Source organism: Gavia stellata, chromosome 13 (genome assembly GCF_030936135.1).
Source record: "Gavia stellata isolate bGavSte3 chromosome 13, bGavSte3.hap2, whole genome shotgun sequence".
In the NCBI taxonomy this organism is placed as follows: domain Eukaryota; kingdom Metazoa; phylum Chordata; class Aves; order Gaviiformes; family Gaviidae; genus Gavia; species Gavia stellata.
The window spans coordinates 13646947-13668310 of NC_082606.1; the positions used below are offsets into that span (position 1 = coordinate 13646947).

Sequence of the window (21364 nt, forward strand, 5' to 3'; positions counted from 1 at the left end):
CTTGTGAAATTTCGCCGGGCCCATGGGAATGACGGCTGGAAACTGCTCGCACACGGCAGCTCTCCCTCAGCCAGCGGCCACAGCAGTCCACAGCTCAAACCCACGGGGCGCAGGGAAATGGCGGACGGCCCCGCGGCGCCCTGAGGTAATGCCCGTGCTCCTTCCCGCAGGGCTGGGTGTCTTGCGCACCCCGCCCACCGCTCTTCGCAGAAATAGCTGCTTATTTCACAAAAATAACTTTGGGGTTTTTGCACGCGCGGGGCCTTTATCCGTGCGTTGCACAGACGCCGCCTCCCACTCTTCCAATTTTATTATTTATTTTCGTGCCAGCTGTGTGAGCGCCGCCCGCCCCGCCCCCCTCCGGCGGCCACGCCTTGCCCCCACCCCCGGGTGGCGACCGCCAATGGGGCCGCGAGTTGCCGGTGACGCGGCGCCAGGGGCCCGCCCCCCTGCCGGGTGCGCGCGGCGCCTTTGAGGCTCGTCGGTTTCTGTTTCGCTCCGCGGTCGCCGCCATCATGGAGCCGCAGCCCGACAGCCTGGAGGGGTGGGTGGCCGTGCGCGACACCGCCTTCGCCGAGCCTCAGACGCCGCGGCTCCGCTTCCTCGTGGGCTGGAACGGCGTGGAGGGCGCGTTCGCCGTGACCTGCCACGACCGGGCGGCGGCGCAGGCCCCGCAGAGCTGGGCCGGCCTCTTCTCGGCGCCGGCCCTGCGCGGCGTCCACCGGCAGCTGGCGGCCGTCTGCCCGCGCCTGGAGCCCGCCTTCCCCGCGCTGCCGCCCTCGCTGCCCGGCGCCGCCAGCGGCGGCGGGCTCTGGGCCGTGCTGTTCCCCGGCGGTGCGGCGCCGGGCGAGGCCGAGGTGCAGGAGCTGTGCCGGGAGCTGGAGCGCTACCTGGGCTGGGCCCTGGAGCTCTGCGGCGGCCGTGTGGTGCTGGACGCCCTCTTCGCCGCCGACCGCTGCCGCGACGACGAGTACTTCGAGAGCCTCCACGAGCTCCGCGGGAGGGCCCTGCGCGGCCACCTGGCCCGGGCCAAGGAGGCCCTGCGGCGGGTACGGGCCCCGGGGCCGGGCGGGGGGCGGAGGGGCCGCCCCGCAGCGCAGGGGGGGCCGCCAGCAGGCGCCTCTGGCCTGGGCCCGCCTGCCTGAGGGAGTGCAGCGGCCTGAGGCTGTCCTTGAGGGGTGGGGGTGCTGCAGGGCCTCCCCGCAGGCAGAAAGAGGTTTCCCTCGGTGTAGGAGCGGCTTCACTGCTCAGTGCTGTGGCACAGCTCGCAGGTGCACCTGTCTGAGCCTCTGCTTTAGCGCCTCTTGCTCGCCTGGGAGTTGCATGCCTGAGGCTGGCAGCCTCTGCTGCAAGAGCTTCAGTCACTCAGGTCAGACTCACGTTTGGGTAATGTGAGCAAGGGTGACCAAGTCGCTAATACCATCTTGCTCATAGTGTTGTCCAGTGTTCAGATTTCTGCTGACACAAACACTTCTTTGATTGTCTGGAAATTGCTAAGTCAACTTTCTCAAGTACTGAGTGTCATCAGTCTTTGTAAGTGCTACTTTATTAAGTGGGGAATAAGCCAGCTCCGGGTGGGCAGTCAGTATAAGACATTGGGGTGCTTACTTAAGCTGCAAGTGCTCCTACAAAAACACATTGCTAAAAATATCCAGCAGTGTTGTGCAATGGGCGGAATGGTAACCGAAAGAAAGAGTACAGTCATGCTTTAATTTTCTAACCTCCCTGTGAAGGTCTCAGACTGCCTGTTTGCAGTGATGCCTATAACTGGGGGATTCTCTGTCAAGTTTTTTTATTAAAACAAAATGCAGCCATGGACCTACGCTAAATAGGTGTTTTGTAGTCACAAAAATTGTGTTAAGTCTTTTTAAGTGTCAAATTCTGACCGAATGATTGTGTGAACTAGTGATGATGTTAGCCCTTTCTTCTTTTAGTACCGTAAATATCTTCTTGATGTAGCTGTGTTCCTGGATTTTTTTTCCCTTGTAGTAAGCATGACTTTAAGGGATGGTATCTAGTAACATGGTTGCAATTAGGACATTGGTATGTTAAAACAAAGGTTACAGATACTTTAAGATCACCAGTGTGTTGCTGCTATACTTTCTTGCAGTATCTGTTTGCAGTCTATTTCCTGGCAAAGTAAGCTGAAAGGTGTTTTATGAAAATGATTATGCTTTGGCGAAAAGTCAGGACAGTTGGCTTTAGCCTTCTGTTTCCTATTTCAGTATTTAATAGCTGTAACAAGATTACTGTTTCAGAAAGACACTGTTCTTAAAAAGACAACTTTAGTTTACATGAAGTTCATGTACAGTGTTGTATACAAAGGCTACAGTTTCCATAACTGACTATAACAGTTTATGGCCCAGTTAAAATACATTCTAGCCACCATGCTCTTTTGCCAGCAGCGCAAGTGTGTACAGCCATGTGGCCATTTGGCATTTGGTGGTTAAGTGTAACTCAGTGCCAGTTATTCTGCTATTTCCAACTGTATTTTAGATATAACTAAACATGCTATAGAGTGGTGTTGTATTTGCAGGCCTAACAGGGACATAAATTCATATTGCAGTCTAGACCAAGTTACGCAAGATTCAAGAAATAAATCCTGTCTCTTCTGGCACTAAACTAGCCTTAAGTATCAGAGCATCCTTTTTACATCCATGTCCTTCTCAAATACTTCTTCCTCTGCGCCAGGAAATTCATTTTGAAGAATGTAGAAGATACTGGTACAAGATGGAGGAGAGTGGTATTGTGTAAATACTTCTCTGTGTGTGTGTGTGTGTGTGTTCAAAGGCAAAGGAAAAAACCCAAGAGCAATACTGTTACAACAACAAGAGGAGTCAGCTGGGCTAATGGTGAACCAGAATTCTACGAAAAGAAAGTCAGATTGTGTAAAAGCAAGGATTTTAGTTTAAAACAGACAGAATGTCACACCTTTCCCCCCCACACACCCTTGAAATGACTAATTTTCTCATGAGCTGACTTTAAAATGTCACTAATACTTCCCCTCTTCCCCTCTACTCACTATAAACATCCTCCAGCAGCAGCATGACCCTCACTACTTGCTTTGAGTATGGGAACCAGAAAGTGAACTATTGTGTTTCTATTTGGCTTTGATAGTGGGGGGAAAAAGCAGACTATTAAATTGCTGCAGGTGGGCCCTAGGACTGTGTCTGAGCTACCACGAGCTCCTGGGGAAAGCCTAAGGGGCCACAGGACTTCGGGGGTTATCAGAAATGTTGCAGTTCAGATCCTCTTGTTCCCCTGTCCTGCCTGTGCCAGGCCTGGAGGGAGGATGAATGGGAAATGCCCTTGAGCTGACTTCCACAGATTTTCCCTGGGGAAATGCCTCCATAGCTGGGAACTTTGTTCCTCCTGTCTCACCCAGACTCAGCTGGCAAGACCGCAGGTGATGGTTTAATTTCAGTGCTTTTCAGTTGCAACATAATCAAGCTTATGTTTCTAACGCTTTTTCTCATTGTCATAGCACTGAACACCCACTATTCCCTTCCCTCCTTACAGAGCTGTAGAGCAAATGCTGTCCTTCCAGGGAGGTCTGTGTTTCTCAGTGGAATTTAGCTCTGTTCTTTCAGCTGGCTCACTCTATCCTGGCACATAGAGTGCATCATGGTCTCTGCTAGCTGCTGTCAAAGAAAAATCTTTGAAGCTTTGATTGGTGCCAGTAAACAAATGCAATTGAGGGGAAGTTTCCAACTTTGCGTTTTGTCATGGAAGCAAATAAAGACCTCAAGTAAGGACTAGTGTATCAAAGGCGGTTGTTCCATGGCAGAATTACAAGTTACAAAATGTAATATCACTAGAACTGAGATTAGAATAAACTATTGTAAATTAAACAACTGTTAAAGGAATTTAATTGCAGGGTGTCTCAGGAGTAGAAATCTGTTTCTGAATTCTTATTTTTAAATGGCAATCTGATTTTTCTATGCCCGAAGTCAGCAATTCTGGATCCAGAAACTCATTTCACATTAGCAGGCGTTTAGTAATTGTGGAAGCAATGCAAGAGCTAGTTTAAGAATACCTTACTTGTCCTTCCATTACACAGACTTCCCCAGTTTCCCATTTGTGTTTGTAAAAAACAGTGACCAAGTCGTCTGCACGCAACTATTAGTATTTCTGCAGTGGAGGCCCTAGGCATGATTCTCCTTGCAGTCTCCTAATGTAATACGCAGCAATTAGTGCCTTTCACAGTATGGTGTTAATGATCTTTCCAGCTAGGAGTGGCTGCTGAATGCCTGGTGTACACCTCCTGTGTAGTGGGGAGTCTTGCTTGTTCATCAAATGACAAATGGCAGGTCCTTTCCCCCAGAGCTTGTCAGCAGTCAGCACACACAGATCTAAAGCAGCCAAGTCTGATTTACCTTTTATCCCACTAGGTTCTTCAGCAGCATAAAAGTTCTGACACAATGGTGGCTTTGATGAAGGTTTATGAAGAAGAAGATGAAGCTTATCAGGATTTGGTCACCATGGCAACACAATTCTACCAGTATTTACTGCAGCCCTTTAGAGATATGCGAGAACTGGCGACACTCTACAAACTGGAAATCCTGGTAGGTCTGCCTTTAAAGGTGAAAGGCCAAGTTATATAGCAGGGCATCAGCTGCTCTTGGAGCAGTTTAGACTCAAATCACTTAACATTCCCTGCTTCTGGCTTTACCTTTTTTTTCCCCTGCCAAGCCACCAAACGTGACTGAGAAATTCAGAGTTAGTGCAGAACCACTCAGAGGATCTTGGAGTCTATGGTATTGGCTGGAATAGAACTGTAGCTGTCTTCCCACCAGTGTCCCACTTCCCTCTGTTTTGAGGAATTAAAAGGGAAACATTCCCAAGCTCCACCTCTCTGTGGTTTACTCTCTGGTAGGCTGAATTTACCAAGATCTAAGTGGCCTTTGTTGTGCCACCTTCAGGGGAATTAGTTTGTGACATTGAGAATGCCATCCCCCAGCAATGCTGATGCACCAGATTAGCTCAGTTGTGGTGGTAGAACAGAAGGCAGAGGAGACCTTACCACACAAAGCAGATTTCTATTGCTGCTACAGCCTGCTAGAGGTACAGATTAAAACATGTCAGTTGTCACTTTGTGCATTTAATTTTATGTGCATCTTAAACTGGAAGCACATACTGAAAGTTACAATGCCCCTGGAAAAGACAGCTATGTACTATTTGTTTTTTTCTTAAACAGTCTGTTAAAATGAGCTGTTAATGTTCTTGAAAAGAGCAGAACAGTTTTAAGTTTAGACTAAGGTTCTTGGATACTGAAGGTCGAAGTCTGTGAAGATAAAATATCCAGTATGCTGTATTGAAAATTAAAATTGGAATGGATGAAATGCAAAGTTTGTTTCTGTATTTAAAAAAAACTCAAAAGGATATTTATTTGAAATCTAATGCTTTAAAAAAAAAATTTGAATACTAGGCTTGTACCCATGTACACTTTGTGGACTTGACAATACTGTCTTATGTTTCTTTTCCTATATCTCTGTTCCTGTGTGAAAGTACTGCCAAACTGGAGAACTTGACACTGCAATGTGCTGTCAACACGCGGGGAAAAATAGAAGAGAACATTGCACATAGAAGAGTGGTTTTGAGTTACTTTTAGTAACAACTAAAAACACTTGTGTTGGACATGATTTTTAAGATGATAGTTTAAAAATATTTTAAGAAATAAATTAATCCAAAGTTAGGTGTGAAGTCATGATTGGGGGATAAAGGTTGTGAGTTAGCCCAGAGAATGAGGAACAAGACAGTACGCAGGCATGAGTAGTGATTCAGTTTGCGTCAGGTGAGGGGAAGGTCATGTTTGCCACCGTGCTCTGCCTTGCTCGCAATGTCTCTGAGTATAGCATAATGCGGGCTGCACCACTGTGGTAGCCAGTTGCTAACTTAGAATTTTGTTTCCTTGCAGAAATCTTTGCAGTACGATAATTTGGGGCCTAAAAGAGTAGCAGCTTTGCAGAAAGATGCTGAAGAATGGACTAAGAGAGCTGAGAATGCTGTGTGCTCCATTCAGGATATCACTGTGAACTACTTCAAGGAAACTGTAAAGGCTTTGGCAGGTAATCAGGATGATTTACACAAAAGGTTGTGTAAATACTTGACTTAGGGGACTAAGAGCTCTTTTTGTCACCTTTGCTGGTCTCTCTCTGCAGACCCTGAGGTTAGGATGAGTGTCCAGCTTAAGAAAGAAGCGTTTTATTCACATAAGATTTGTATCTTTTAACCAATTTGGTTTACAACTTGTATTTAGCTTGCACACAAACATTATCAAGGCCTGAGACTTAGGGCTGCAAACCTCTGAACAAAAACCATGCACACTTTTAACACTTGATATGCAAGCCTCAAGGATTTCAGCACGTTAACTGGGTGGATCGCTGTGTAACTTTTGACGCATGTTTCCATGGTTCAATGAAGTCTTTTACTTACATATGTAAGATCATGAATTCAACCTTTTAGTCTTGTAATTTCTCAAGAAGCTTCAGAAATTGTTTAATAGCCTCAGCATTTTTACTACTGCAGCTATAGTAGAAACACACAAGGGCTATTAGTACACTGCATTTCTCTATCTTACTGCAATGTTTTAATCTGCAGCAATGCACAAACAGATGGAACAAGATCAGGAAAGATTTGGTAAAACTACCTGGGCATCAGCTTTGCCACGACTAGAAAACCTGAAATGTATGTTGGCTAAAGAAACCCTTCAGCATCTGAGGGCTAGAGAGTTGTGCCTGAAACAGAAGAGAGCTGGCATTCAGCAAAACGTAAGACCTTGCAAAGCCTCCTTTTCTGTCACTGTTTTGTGAAGAGCTGATCAAAACCTACCATAGTGGTCGCAGGAGTAGACTTTCAGAGTTTTTGTCTATGAAATAGCTTAGGTTTTCAACATGGTTTTAAGTTGTGGAAAAATGCATGTCTCCAGTTTTTTAAAATTGCTCCTGCACATATGAGGACAGTTAGCAAAGGTTAAGATACATCCTTTTAAAGTTCAAGTATCATGTTAGCATTTGTGGTATTAATCTTTAAAATTGTTAGGTTTAGGGAGATAAAGGCCAGATATTATTTTCAGAGGACACTGCAAAATAAAAATACTGACTTAATTTTAATCTTCTGATTTTTTTCTATTTGATGCCATCTAACTGCTGCTAGGAGTACCTGATATTTATTTTCCAAGAGTAGTGTACTGCACCATATATAATTGTTTTCAGGAGCGGTATTATTTGTGCCGATTATAATGAAGTCTTTCCTGGAAGACTTAAGGTAAAATTACACTTCAGGTTAATAAGGCTCTCTGCTCCTCTGAGTTTCCGCTCCAAGCCATTTCTAATGTTCCGTTCTTTCCATACAAAAACACCTAAGCAGCTGCCAGTTAGACCAGGCTCTGTACAGGTATTTGTGCATCTGTGCATGTTTCATAGAATCATAGAATTATTTAGGTTGGAAAGAACCTTTAAGATCATTGAGTCCAACGGTGCCAAGTGCACCACTAAACCATGTCCCTAAGCGCCTCATCCACACGTCTTTTAAATACTTCCAGGGATAGTGACTCAACTACCTCCCTGGGCAGCCTGTTCCAACGTCTGACAACCCTTTCAGTGAAGAAATTTTTCCTAACATCCAGTCTAAACCTCCCCTTGTGCAACTTGAGGCCATTTCCTCTTGTCCTATCGCTTGTTACTGGGGAGAAGAGACTGTCACCCACCTCGCTACAACCTCCTTTCAGGTAGTTGTAGAGAGTGAGAAGGTCTCCCCTCAGCCTCCTCTTCTCCAGGCTAAACAACCCCAGTTCCTCCAGGCTAAACAACCTCAATTACCTCAGCTGCTCCTCGTAAGACTTGTTCTCTAGATGCTTCACCAGCTTCATTGCCCTTCTTTGGACACACATTCATGTGTGCATATTTTTTTATTAATACTTTTTATTTTCTATTTGGGGCTATACAGATGGAGAACCTCAGTGAACAAGAAGAGAACCTAACTGTGGTGGAGGAGCTGGAAATACAGTATTATGAAACACAACTGGAATTATATAATGTACAGCTTGAAGTATTGAAACATGAAGAGATGCTGCTTGTTGTACAGTTAGACACTTTAAGGAGACAGATCAAAGGTAAGATTAAGCAAATATTTAAGCACATATCCAAAACACAGAGTTATATAGCCTGCTCTGTTTTCACTTTAAAAAAAAAAAAAAAGATGATTATCACTGCTCAGGTCTTAATAGTAGAAAGCATCACTGGAAAACATTGACGCCGTGGCACCGTCTGATATTTTGTCTTCTGACTAATTAGACACTAATTTGATAACGCAAGTTTTAAAAAAAAAGCCACACTGGTAGCTCGTCTTGACAGCAGCTGTGATGTGTGCGTGGACTGGTTTCACATATGGAATAACTGACATTGAAAATACTTAACTGCTCTTGTAGTTACAGGATCTATGCATAGAGACTGTGGATATCGTCACCTGCTGAAATGGGTCCTGAAATTCATCACAGATCTGTTGTAATTTAACATGTAGAAATTGCAAAATACATGCTGTAATGACAAAAAGAGGTGATTATAGCTAGTTGATGCTTGAGTGCTGCTATATTCCAGTTTAAGTGTTTCTTCGTAACATATTTATGACCAAATAAGGCATCAGTCTTGTTTATGCTTATTTGTGCTTATGAATTCTCTATTACTGTGTACACTGTGAAGTAAACATTGCTCCTGCTTGTTGCATGGTTAAAACCTGGTAAATAGTAAAATAAGTCACCCAGTGTTGATCAAAACGGTCTTCAGTTTTCCAGGAAAACTCCAGTCGGTGAAGGTAGGAGTTAAAGCACAGAGAGACATTTGAAAGAGGAAGCTAAACAACAACAAATGCTAACAGCATAAATTTGATCCTGCAAAGCACCCCTGTGAATAACATGACATGTTTGCGTAACACTTCGAAGGACCAAGCTCTGCTCTGGAGCATTACACTTTCTAATAACTAACTCGCTGCCTTCAATGGCTTTTAAAATGTCATTAGTTCTTTAAATGTTTAAATAACTGTGGCAATTTTTGGATTTTTAAAAAAATGCCAAATGCCTTTTTAGAGAAACAGGATGAAGTTGTTTACTATGATACATGTGAAAATCCTGAGGAGCTCAAGGTCATTGAACAGACAATGGGACAACATTACGCTAACTTGTCAGAAATGACGATGCTGAGGCAGAAGACTAAGCAGTTGGAGACAAAGCGTGGGACTGTCTGTGCGAGGAGAGCCTACCTCAGGAACAAAAAAGTAAATGCAGTCCTGGAGATGTGCATTTTCTTTAGCTGATGTGTTGACTCATGAGGGATGGACAGGAAACAACTAGGAAAGCTTTGGGTGGAGCGTACAAGATGATATGTGACTCGGTGTCAAGGCCTCCAAACAGAAAGAGGGGCAATGTGATTTTAAGCCAGCTTTACGCTCCACTGTGTTGTGCAAGTGCCTCTCAAGTTTATTAAGAGAGGACAGGCTTACATGAGTGACCCAGGAGGTGTTCCCCTACCAGTTAAACCTTACCAGAGCCCTGCTGTGGCCCGCTGGAGCTTTGCCCTGACAGCATTTTACAAAGCAGCTGCAGTACAGGAGGAAACCTGGCCTGCAGTGAAGGAAGCTGCAGTGACAGAACTACCCACACAGTGATAATTCCCTTTGAATGGGAGGGAGGGGAAAATTCAGCTGCTGCAATTCTCTCTCCAGCCTCTCAGTTCTGTGCAAAGGGCAGTTTTTTCCTTTGTTTCCCCTTCAGAGCAGAACACTAGGAAGACAGAAGTGAGATCACAGTTCACTCTCATGAACCTTCCCAGTGAGCTGAGCTTACCTTACACCTGCACAGTCCTGCTGGGGCAGAGAGCAGAGTTTAAGCTAATGTCTGTGTGGCCTTTTACTCCTCACTAGCCTGGACAAAATGGGAATGACATTGGAAATGTTTTGTGAGCCATCATTGTCTCTTGCTTGCAACTGCTTCCTCGGCAGCCACTTCCTTTGCTAGTTTTCATTCACTTAATTGCTGTCTATTGGTTATGTAATACTAAAGCCAAATGCCAGATGATTTGCAAATGCTTACCCAGCCATGTGGATAATCCCCCTCTGTACAGTGACAAATAGCGACTCCCAGAGAAAATATTGAAGCCTGCAGCTTCTCTGTGGCACTTTGTTACTAACAGAAGGTACCCCTATTAAGCATTCATTGTGCTTCTCATACCTTTGCTTTCCTGGCTTTTGTACTTGGGAGCTGCAGCAAATGAAGGACAGGGGGAAAGTAGCCTTGTATTTTTGTAATGCCCTGCTAGCTTCCCTCTTGCCTTTTTCCTCATGTCTTTGCACCTCTTCCCTCCAGCTGGTACCTGGGTGAAATTTCTTCAGAGCTTGTTTCTGCTTTTTTTATCTTTTTTTTTTTTAACCTAAGTGTAAGACAGAGGAATCGGTTCAAATCTGGGTATATTTCCTCTGCAGCATGAATAACCCTATCACTAATTAGGAGAACAAAAGATCCTATTGGCTTTAGCCATGAAGGAGTCCCCCAGACTTCGCCTTCAGGGTTTCACATCTGCCACTAGTTGAGCTTAGCCATCCTTCCTGGCGCAGCCAAGCACTTGGCCTTGGTCACTGTTTAGTGGTTCGTGCACAGGAGTTAATGGCACAGGTGGTGCACAGTAAATGTGAACTAACCAAGGGTTGCATGAATTTTGCTGTTCTACCAGGATCAATGTGAAGCAAGCCATCGACAGAGACTGCAGCAGGCAGAAGAGAGCAAAAAACGCTTCCAGCAGCATCACAGCATACAGATAGTGAGTACTGAATAGCAGCCTTGGAGAATCTAGCAGATGCTTGTTTTCACACACTAAGGCTCACTTACTTGTGTTTTAATGCAGAAGAGAGACAAGCAAAAAGAGGAGGAGAAAAAGAAAAAAGCTTGGATAAGCCAGGAACGTCAGAAAACACTGGAGAGGCTGAAAACGTTCAGGGAGGCAAGTACTGTGAACTACAGCAGTCCGAAATGGTGTCAAAACACGTCAGAAAGTAGCCGTAGCTCACGTGTGAGCACAGTCCAAACCAGAGACAACCATTTGGATAGACTAAAATAGGATTGTGTGTAAAGAGTCAAGAGTATTCAATCCATTAAGGATATAGTATCCACGTGCAGAACCTGTTGAAAAGAATACAAGTGAGGAAATGGCTTTGAAAGAAATACCTTGATATTCATTTAAATCTGTTCAGGGTTGAATTTTCTGCTTGAATGGGTGAGTGGGACAGGTCTGTACTCTGTGGCTTTTTAGTTTGGGGGTTGATGTTTTGGCCAGTCCAATGGAGATGTGACCTCCTGCCTTATGATTTGTTTTTCAGAAGTGTCCAGCTCATGTTGTTCTGAAAACATCTTGTCCCCAGCCTCTCAGTCCCAAATTGCCACGAAGCATCACTCAGCAGGCTGCAGTACTATCCCCTCCACCTTCGTCAAGAGCAAGGGCAGCTCCAGAGCAGCCAAAGAGCATACTGCTGGTAGAAGCCAAAGAATCAAAAGCTTCACATCAGAATACTCCAGCAGATATTCCTGTTCAGATTTTTGTTACTGATGGTGACACAGAGCCACAAAAGCACAGTGAGGGATTGATGGTCTCTCCATCCTCACCACCAGCACTACCACCTCCTCCATCTCCTCCTCCTTTACCCCCTCCTCCCCCACCTCCCCCCTTACCTCTCTGGTTAAAGACACCATCAGCAACAGAGGATAAGCCACTTCCCCTTAGCTCCGATAGTCCCACAGAAAGCCCTGCACTGCACAAACAGGATGACTCATCCAGGAGGTCTATAAATAATTACATAGGTAAGAAGGCTCACATCGACTGGTGTGTTTTCACTCGTTTCCTGTATTTTTCTGTTCTCCCTCCCTCTGGTTCTGGACAGAAATAGTGTGCAGTCTTGCTCAAGAGAATGAAGCTCTTGGAAAGCTTAGTCTAAGAAACCACATCCAGTAACACTGACTGAGTAACACTCAGGACATTAAATGAGTAACAATGATTTGTGTATCCCGTTTGATACGCTTCACAGGGTCCTGGTGCTCAGACTGTGTGACTCAGTGTTTTTGGGGAAGTGCTGTCAAATTGGACAGGTCAATGTTTTAGGACATTTGAACTTGAATCCCTGCTGGAATCCTACCTTTATTAAGTATAGCCTTACAAGTTAGTTTAAACCTTGTTTAATCACAGCACTACTAGTTCTGTGGAGATCTTAATTCAGGACCTGCATTTCTCATGACACTGAAAATCCCACTGCTGTAATAGATAGGAAGGTGTCAGAAGAAATTCCAAGGAGAAGGTGTTTGTGGTGATGTTGTTTGGTGAGAAGCAACTTTTTTTACCAGGTTTGTTCTTGCCACAATTTTGCAGCTTTTGAACCGAATGTGGTATTTTGCTTGGGGATTAATCACCTGTCCAGTCAGAAGACCACTGTGGGTAAATTTGTGGTTGTACTAAGGCTACACTTTAGTGTTTATGATTTATGTACTACAGAGCTAGCAGTTGGGCTGCTTGCATTTCTAAGGTATGCACAGCCTGTGCCATTTACAATTTGCTTGGTTTCTAAATAAAGGTCTCTTAAGAGAATTCATGCAGAATTCAACTGGGATTTGAAAGGCAGATGGATAGTTTTGGCATACTAACATTCCTAGGGTAAAAATTCTGCTCTATTACACCTCTGCTTTGTTAGCAAAATCATGCAGGTGTAATTGAAGGCTGAACTCGGCAACTGAAGCAGTAGGTTGAATGAGAATAAAGCTCAGCAGCCTCCCAAGGCTGCACCGGTTACATCCTGCTAACAGGCTTATTTTTATCTCTAAAGCAAGCAGATATTTTGACTGTGTCAGGGAGATTGATCTAAGTTGGAAGGCAGCAATTTTTTATCATCATTTTTCACAGTGGAGCTTATGCTAGAATGAGGCATGTCTTTAAATGTGCTGCATTCGTTTTCAGACTATTCACAATACCTCTAAGCAGCCTTTGTATCCTTTCGGTTAAGAGGCAAACCACAGGCAGAAATACCAAGGAAAGTTCAGCATTTTCAGTTCTTCCAAGGTGTGGGGAAGTACAAGCAGCTGAAGGGCTGAGACGCAATCGAGTTACCACGACAAACTACTATGCATCCAGTGGATCAGTGTGCGGCCTTCAGCCTGGGAGGTCCGTGGGGTAATTCTACCGCAGATACTCTTAAGAAGCTTTGATTGGCAACAGGAGTTGTACGCTAGAGTAGTCTGATTGTTATTGGCACAGCCTTGCTAGTTGCTAATATTTACTACCATTCACAGTCTAACATGGATGTCCTTTTGTTATTTTTTTGGATAAGAAAAATCCTTTTTTTGTTTATTGGACTGATCCGATTGGTTGTTTACACCTATTTCATGAAGAAAAACAGCATGTTAATAGCTGTAATAGTCATTGATAAAATACTGCCACAGGACCTTACTGAAACAGCTTCATAAACGGATCGGTTTTAGTTACACATGGACTAGTCATGTCTTTGCACATGAAAAGCCAGGAGAGGTTCATATTCTGGTGTTGAAAACACTGTCTGTAATGTGTTAACACACTTTCCAAGGGGACCTTCTTTTATAATTTGTTAATCTGACTAGTCTTTTACCAGGCAGCCCATTTGAGTAATAGACTTAAGACTTTCTTATTTGAAGGCTTTGTAAGACAACTTCTTGGATCTTTGTTTGATCCTTTTCTGGCGTCTCAGTCTCTGAAGGTACCACAGGATTTAGCAGAATGTTACATTTCAAGTGCTTGATGTTAATCGCATAACTTTCTGTGCACTGCGCATGGCAAAAATACTTCTAGCTGTGATGCACAGATGGTCTGAACCTATGGCTGTAGCAGTCAACTGCTGTCCAGGGAACTGCCTCCCTGCCCGACCGTCTGAAGCTAGCAACAAAGAATCCAACAGAAGGAGGAAAACGCAAATGACAGTGTGTATCAAGAGAACTAGTGGAAGTTCTCTCAGTGTGGTGTCCTTTATAGTCTGAAGTTCAGAAACTTACGCCTGAGATTTAAATTATGTTGTAAAATGGGAATTATTTTTAAGTCCATACAGAAAAGAGCTGCCTGCCTGCCTGCTTAGGGCCTGATCTGGCTCCCACTGGCTTCAGTGGTGCAGTTTCAAGCCCTTCTACTCAAATCCTTTTCATTTTTCTCTTGGCTGAGCAAAAATGCAATTGAGAGTCTCAGCAGGCATCTGAGCAAGCTAGGAGGAATGGTAGATTGTTTCTAATACAGAATACAAGAGATTTTTTTGGTTCAGTGGAATTTTTTTGAAAGCCCATAAAGTTGTAATGAAAAAGAAGCATCCTCCTTTGTGTGTAATTTCTTCCTTGGAGCACAACCTTGTATAATGTTGAAGAGGTGTTGGATTCTCAATTCAAGATACAAAAGCTTTAAGTCTTTTTTTAAAAGCACTTCCAGAGCCTGGTGTTGCAGAAGATTGAAAGAGTCTGTGCCAGAACAGACCATTCTTTTTCCTGTCTCTAGCAAAGATGGAAGGAAGAACCCTGGACACTTGAGTAGGGTTTTATACCTCTAAGTGTGGTTGTCTTGTTCTTTCTTCTGGTCACGATAGATTTATCTGTTGCAGGTTCCATGGATGAGGTTTTGGCTTCTCTAAAACGCAGTGAAGTTCATCTTCGCAAAGTGGAACAGCCAAATCCGTATGCCTCTGTAAAAGACAACATCCTCTCTGCCATAAGGCAAGGAGTTAAACTAAGAAAAGTGAATCGAGATACTGACAAAGATGTCAGTAAAGGATCCACTAATGAGCTAGAGAAAAGCATTAAGGCAGTCATCCAGAGAATTAAGAAAGTGTCTGCTGATTCTGAAGAAGAGGAGAACAATGATCAGAATAATGGAGAATGGGACAGCTAACCAATTCAGAGTAACAGACTTACTGACTGGAACAGAGTGTGTGTCTCATTTTGCACGTTGTAGAAGACTGTCCCTTTCAAAATGAAAGAACAGTGTGATTGTGTTCCTCTCATAGTCCAAAATGTCTTGTAAAGTAAAAGAATCCTGTTGATTTTCTATAGGAGCTGCAGATTCTTATTTTTGCATGAGAAATCATACTCCAAATTACGCTTGCATTAATAGGTATTTCTGGCTCAAGCATACGGAGTTTTCACCACATCTGAAGACAGCTAAAATGCTGGATTGAAACATGCATTATTTAGGCTGTCACTACACAGTAGGTAATGCTATTACAACAAAGTTTAAGGCGTGAATAACTGAAAATCTATTTTGTCAGATAAAAGTAGAACCAAATCTGTGGTGACAGAGGCAGACCAGAAAACTTAGCATAATCTGGAACATCTTATTCCTACCTCCATTGTCCAGAAAATTCTTTAACATTTTGCTTGTCTAATACAGCTCACTCTCAAATAACTATATGGGTACACCATTTATCATTATGTTAGAAAGTGTGCACTTATGAATGGGCTTGATAATGCTGATTGGGAAAATTAGCATCAAGTTTGAAATAAACACTACTGTAGTAATTACTGAAAAGTTTACTTTTTAGCTGGAAGCTTAAATATAGAGAATTTTTAGATGCTGAATGTTTTTCATGCATCTGCATTTACAATGAACTGTTGGTATGAAAGAAAGCCAAAATATTGCATATAATATTTTTTGGGATCTATCCCTGTAATACAGAGCTGCGTTTCTCCACTGAGAACATCAATACATGTTTATAGCTACTCTCATGAATTTAAATTACCTGATGGCCTTATAAATGGCAGATATTTGCATTGTGCCTGGAACCTGACTATTTAAAAATTCAGCCACATTCAATTTAGAGAGTGTTTCTATTTTGGGTAGATAGTGACAAAAATGATTCAAAGTTTCTTTTGGAGTTTATACTGACCCTTAATAAAAATATATCCTGACAGAAGAAGTGGACTTAGTGTGCTGTCATTTTAGGATACTGTTGTGAAGTAAGCATTACTTACACCATGGTGTGCTGGTTTTTGATAGCAAGTGGCAGCCGCACAGCAACTGTGCTCTCTCACCAACAGTATATGCAAATGCCCATATTTTCTCAATTATTTATGAATTGTAATTTGGTAACAAAATTGCAAATACAGTGCTTTAATTCCCTGTTTTACTGTATAGTAGCAGATCTATTTAATCAGCACAGTAAATATGTATGCAACAGTTTTCATGCGAAAAGCAGAAGCAGCAGCTGGGGGTTAATTTACTGTTTCAGCACCTACTGCTATTTGGAAGTCAGAAAAAAATGACCTTTTTTTTGTCCACTGCCATCAAACCGAATGGGGACAAAAGCGGCAGCAGCAGCACAGGTCAGTTCTTACTCAATGCTTCTGACACGATGTCTGCAGAGGGGAGCTGGCAGGCACGATGCCGCAGTGCACCCACACCCCCCTGCCTGCCCCCGAGCTCGACCCGACCTGGGCGCAAGGGCCACGCTGAGCTGGGGGGAGAGCAGGGGCAAATACATTGCACACTCGGACTTCAGCATCCCAAATGCTGAATGCTTCCCATAGGCTGGAACTGAGGACAAAATCTGGTCCTTTGAGGGTGGAGGTCTCTTCCCCAAGTTCACCCTGGGCAGAGGGGGTGCTTGGCCAGCGGCAGGGAGCAGGGCGGAGGGGGGCTGGTGCTGGGGCTGAGAGCTGCCCTCACGCACACCGTGCCCTTTAGCAGTGTGGTTATTTAAAGCCGAGGGAAAGGGTGCAGAGGTTCGTCTGTCTTCCTCCGGCTGGTCCCCCCTGCCAAATGGCAGCTCGGAGTCCAGGGCAGAGCCCTTCGCCGTTTTATTGCTACGGTTGAATTCTCAGCTACAGTGCTAGGGAGTTAAATACAGCAGTTTAAAGTATGCAGAGAATAAGTGAGTTGCAATTTCTCCAACAAATGTTACAGCTTTTGTGTGTTTAACAGCAGCAATTTTACCCAGGAGAGGCCGTCTGAGTAACGGCGACACTGGACAGCGATTTCTCCTACCTAGTTTTCTTTTGCAAACCATACCTGAAGCTCAGCTGGGGGCGGATCTCAGGTGTTCAACAGATCTCTCTACATCCCAGGCTGAAAAACTTCCTTAAAAGCCCACGCAGAAACCATCTGAACCTGCCTGTTTTCTGAAGCCCACTTCATTTGGGGTATGGCCAACAGACCTGCTCCGTGAAAAATGTGCTGCAGCAATTTTCTAGTTGGTGTGGAAGATTTCACCTCTATCAAATATCCTTGCTGCTTGGTTCACTACCAAAATTTAAAGGATGCTACTCAGCAAAGACGAGCCCTGATGGGAATAGGGCTCCCAGGACGCAGAGGAGCCCTTGCACAGCTGCAGCGCCAGGAGACGATGGTGAGGTCCCAGCCATGCCCACGGGTGCAGCTCCTGGCAAGAAGCAGCTGCCAGAGCACAAACACTCCTGGATGTCGGAAACACCAGGGAAAACACGAAAAGCACTAGCATTAGCCTAAAGAAGAGAAGGCGAGAGAGCAGTTTTCAAATACGTAAGAGGCTGCTGGAAAGAGGAGGGGAGTAATTTGTTCTGCATGTTCACAAGGAGATAACAGGCTTAAATTACAGCCGGAAGGATCAGGGTAACGGTAGGAAAACCTTTCCAAAGAACAAAGAGAGCAGAGAGGTGCAAGGACAGATTTCCTGGGAAGATGGTGGAGTTTCTGTCACTGGCAATCTTTAAAAGCAGGTTAGGCAAACACACCCCGAGGTGCTCCTGTATTGCGGACGCGCTGCGGCAGGGAGAGGTTTGCAGCCTGTGGCCAGCCAATGCATGCGAGCTCACCGCTGTACTGCCTTGAGGCTCAGTTTGCTCCGCGGGGAAGCCACAGCTTGTTTTCTGAGAAATGCCCAAATGTAAGAAGATTGAAAAAAAAACCTTACTGAATCAGATTTTTCTTCTGGCTCTCTGTGACTATGACCTGTCCCGTGCCACTGGCACTGGGCTGCGGAGGGAATGGCGGGTAGGAAATGGCCCCAGTGCCCTGAGGCTGATTTACCCCAGGTTGATGGGGCACTCAAGAGAAGCCACCTGCAAGCGTCAAGAGGAGAGAGATCTTAATCTGGATATGAGCTCAGGCTTCAGCAGGTGCCTTCCCAGCTCAGCGTGCTCCGGCAGGTTCGGTGCCACACGCTTTCAGCAACGTGCAAGGGCTGATTGACAAAATGGGAGAAACTGGAGTGGTGGGTTGGCTCCGTGATGACCAGCTCTACTGGACTAGATTAATATTAACCTGCAAAACTGCTGTGAGAGCTTTTTGACATTTAATACCCATCTTAAAGTATCTCACGCTGGGCTAGTAAATGAATCCCTCAGTGGGAATAGTCTGCCACTGGCTGTCCAGGTGCAGAAATTGATTTGTTTAAACTGAAAAAATACAGTTGTCTGGCTTTAAAGAGTTAATAGTGCACAGATTTGCTGGAAAGCCCAATAATGAGGTAAGGAGATCAATTTCTATAAATCAGTATCACTGTGGCTTGTGATCTCTCTAACTAGATGTGGGCACTCCAGACAGCAGCTGCCACTATTTTTAGGGAGGTTTAAAGTTAACGTATTCAAAGACTACTTGGTCTGACTAAAAGAATTTCACTTTGAAATCCCAGTACTTTGATCACAGCAAGAGAAGAGTTGAGGCAGTGTTAGCTGGCGCGCAGAGCACCGTGGCCATAGCTGGTAATGCCAGTGCAGCCATGGATTTGTCAGCATTTCTGTCGACGTGCCGCTTTTTGGGATTTATGAAGCTCCTCCATAACCAACCCCCCAGTTCAGTACACAGGGCTGACTCACCAGCTGCATACTGACTTTTTTTTTCTGCAAAACAGTATTGAATCAAGCAAATCAAGTCTGAGTGTGAACACTCTGAAGTGATCCAGACCCTGATCTTAGAGGTGCTCAAGCAAGTATATCACTTCACTTGTGCACGTTCAAAGAGCCTAAATTAATTTAATACTATTTGGAAATTGATGCTGATTTATATAATGTGCTTGCCAAAGATAGCTTCTCCTCCTCCATGGGCTTCTCAGCAACAGGAAACACCTTACCCCTGTCTGCAGGTCATGGAGTTACGCTGTTTGCCCATGGGACAGGGAATGTGCCCGAGCTGGGAGGTGACCAGTCCTCACCACCAGTGCTTGGGAACTGCGGGCTTTTCTATATAGAGAGAGCTATTAAAATGCTATAAAAGTACTTCACCTAATATCAAATTGTGTTAAAAACTCCAAAGCCTATCTCCATTCAAACCACAGGAGCTTCCTTCTCCTTCACTGTTTTCTAAGATGCATGGTTGGAGCGGCTGGTGCGCTGCACGAGCAGCCTGCTCGCCTGTGCCAGCCACATCGTGCCTGAATGCTGCAGGCGTTTGCCTTTCTCTCCCTTCCTGTTAAAACCAAGAAAATAACAACACTCAATTTCTGTTTCTACCAAAAATCAAGGTTTAACCTGGCCTTTACAGGGCCTTTCCTCCTCTCCCCCTGCAGAGGAGCCGGCCCAGGGGTGGCTCTTGCCCCAGGCGAGGCGAGAGCATTACCCGCTGCCCTGCCAGCCCACCTGGGCCAGGGCTGAAATCCCCGCGGTGCCACCGCCGCTGTGCAGCCACCACCGTCCTCCTGCTGCCCCTCGTGTCCCAGAGGCCACAGAAACCCCGTGGGACTACGGGGACTATTGAACGTGCCTGGGCTTGAAGTGGTGCCCAGGAAGGTTTGCAGGTCAGCGCCCACCATCCATCCTTCGAGCACTCCCTTCTTTTATCCCTTAAAATAAAAAGACGCACATGTATGCCAGGACACCAGGAGCAAGAGGGACAAAGCGGATCAGTAGGGAGGCATTCATTAAGCCTAACAAAAAGATGGGAAATGCTTCTTTTTTCAGTCCTCCTTTACAAAGAAGAGGTTGGTAGATAAGAGTGTACACCCTTTAGAGAAAATGAGATTTAAGGTTACGCATGCCTTCACTTGAAAAGCATAGGTTTTAATTCCAAAGCTTCCTGTTTCCATCTGAGAGCACATCTGTGCACTGCACACCATCATAACATGATATTGGTAGGAAAGAGGAACACATATTGTTTCAATTAAACCCGTGGCGATGATAAAAGGTAAATGGTATTGAAGGCATCTTTTAATAAATGCCACAGCAAACCCTGGCAGCAAAAGCAGCTCAGAACAATATGTGAACGAATCCCTGGGGAAAACACACACTCGAAGCTGCTCCAGAACATGGCATTTTTTTCCTGGCGAAAAGGTATGTGATTTTCATTCTCAGAATGTCATGCTAAGCTGAAAGCAAGGAGCAGCACAATTAAATCTGCTCAGGTAGCACTGACATTAACAGCTCAGCTACTTGTGAAAATGCTTTGTAAAACAAGCTGTCTTTAACACACCGTTGCTCTAGCAGTAAGAGTGAGCCACAAACTGCTCAGAATATATTTAGCAAAACTACAGTTGCTCGTTTTCCACTAGATTCCCCCTCCTGCCCTAGATCCCCAGCCAGGCACTGAGGACAGGGGTGAAAAGTGTGTCCAGAGAAGGGCGACGAAGCTGGTGAAGGGTCTGGAGCACAAGTCTTATGAGGAGTGGCTGAGGGAGCTGGGGTTGTTCAGTCTGGAGAAGAGGAGGCTGAGGGGAGACCTCATCGCTCTCTACAATTACCTGAAAGGGGGTTGCAGAGAGGTGGGTGTTGGTCTCTTCTCCCAAGTGACAGGACTAGAGGAAATGGCCTCAAGTTGTGCCAGGGGAGGTTCAGGCTGGATATTAGGAAAAATTACTGAGAGAGTGGTGAGACACTGGAATAAGCTGCCCAGGGAAGTGGTGTAGTCACCATCACTGGAGGTGTACAAGGAACGTGTGGACGAGGCATTGTGGGACATGGTTTAATGGGCATGGTGGGGTTAGTTGATGATTGGACTTGATGATCTTACAGGTCTTTTCCAACCTTAGTGATTCTGTGATTCTGTGACAAGCAGCCTCCCCAGGCAGCTGGCTGCAGGTAAGCAGGGTCGTGTGGCTGTGGCTCGGGGCCAGCCCTGAATGAGGGAGTCGTGATGGAAAGGCAGAACACACACCCACCACCCACCCACCCCCCCACGACACACAGCAACATACAGCGCTGTTCTGCGAGTGACCAAAGGGTGAGAAGTCTGGGGAAATGCTGGCCAGGCTGCAGATTGGGAAAGAAACTCCATATCCTACTGGGAGACTGGGTTTATCCTGCTTGAAAGAGTCAGTTAATCACTCTCAGTGTCATAAAGACATTTGCAGCTCCCTTCTATCCCAAGGCAATAGTTATTAAATAAACACCAACACCACCCATGGGTGTCTTTGCAGAACCGAA

General features: G+C 45.0%; 1 protein-coding gene across 1 annotated transcript; it reads left to right on the top strand.

Moving 5' to 3' along the window:
* Positions 1 to 486: 486 nt before the first annotated feature.
* On the top strand, positions 487 to 15083 carry WHAMM (WASP homolog associated with actin, golgi membranes and microtubules). Its single transcript, XM_059823970.1, has 10 exons — positions 487 to 1049; positions 4392 to 4565; positions 5918 to 6068; positions 6601 to 6770; positions 7948 to 8113; positions 9083 to 9270; positions 10722 to 10808; positions 10893 to 10988; positions 11365 to 11842; positions 14641 to 15083. Exons 1-10 carry the CDS (start codon positions 516 to 518, stop codon positions 14925 to 14927), a joined length of 2331 nt encoding a protein of 776 aa, XP_059679953.1. The 5' UTR covers positions 487 to 515; the 3' UTR covers positions 14928 to 15083.
* The last annotated feature ends 6281 nt before the right edge of the window (positions 15084 to 21364 follow it).

Coding starts and splice junctions, on each gene's coding strand:
- WHAMM (XM_059823970.1), top strand. CDS start 516: ATGGAGCCGCAGCCCGACAGCCTGGAGGGGTGGGTGGCCGTGCGCGAC. Junction 6,069..6,600: donor AACTGTAAAGGCTTTGGCAG/GTAATCAGGATG, acceptor TTTAATCTGCAG/CAATGCACAAACAGATGGAA. Junction 9,271..10,721: donor CCTACCTCAGGAACAAAAAA/GTAAATGCAGTC, acceptor CTGTTCTACCAG/GATCAATGTGAAGCAAGCCA.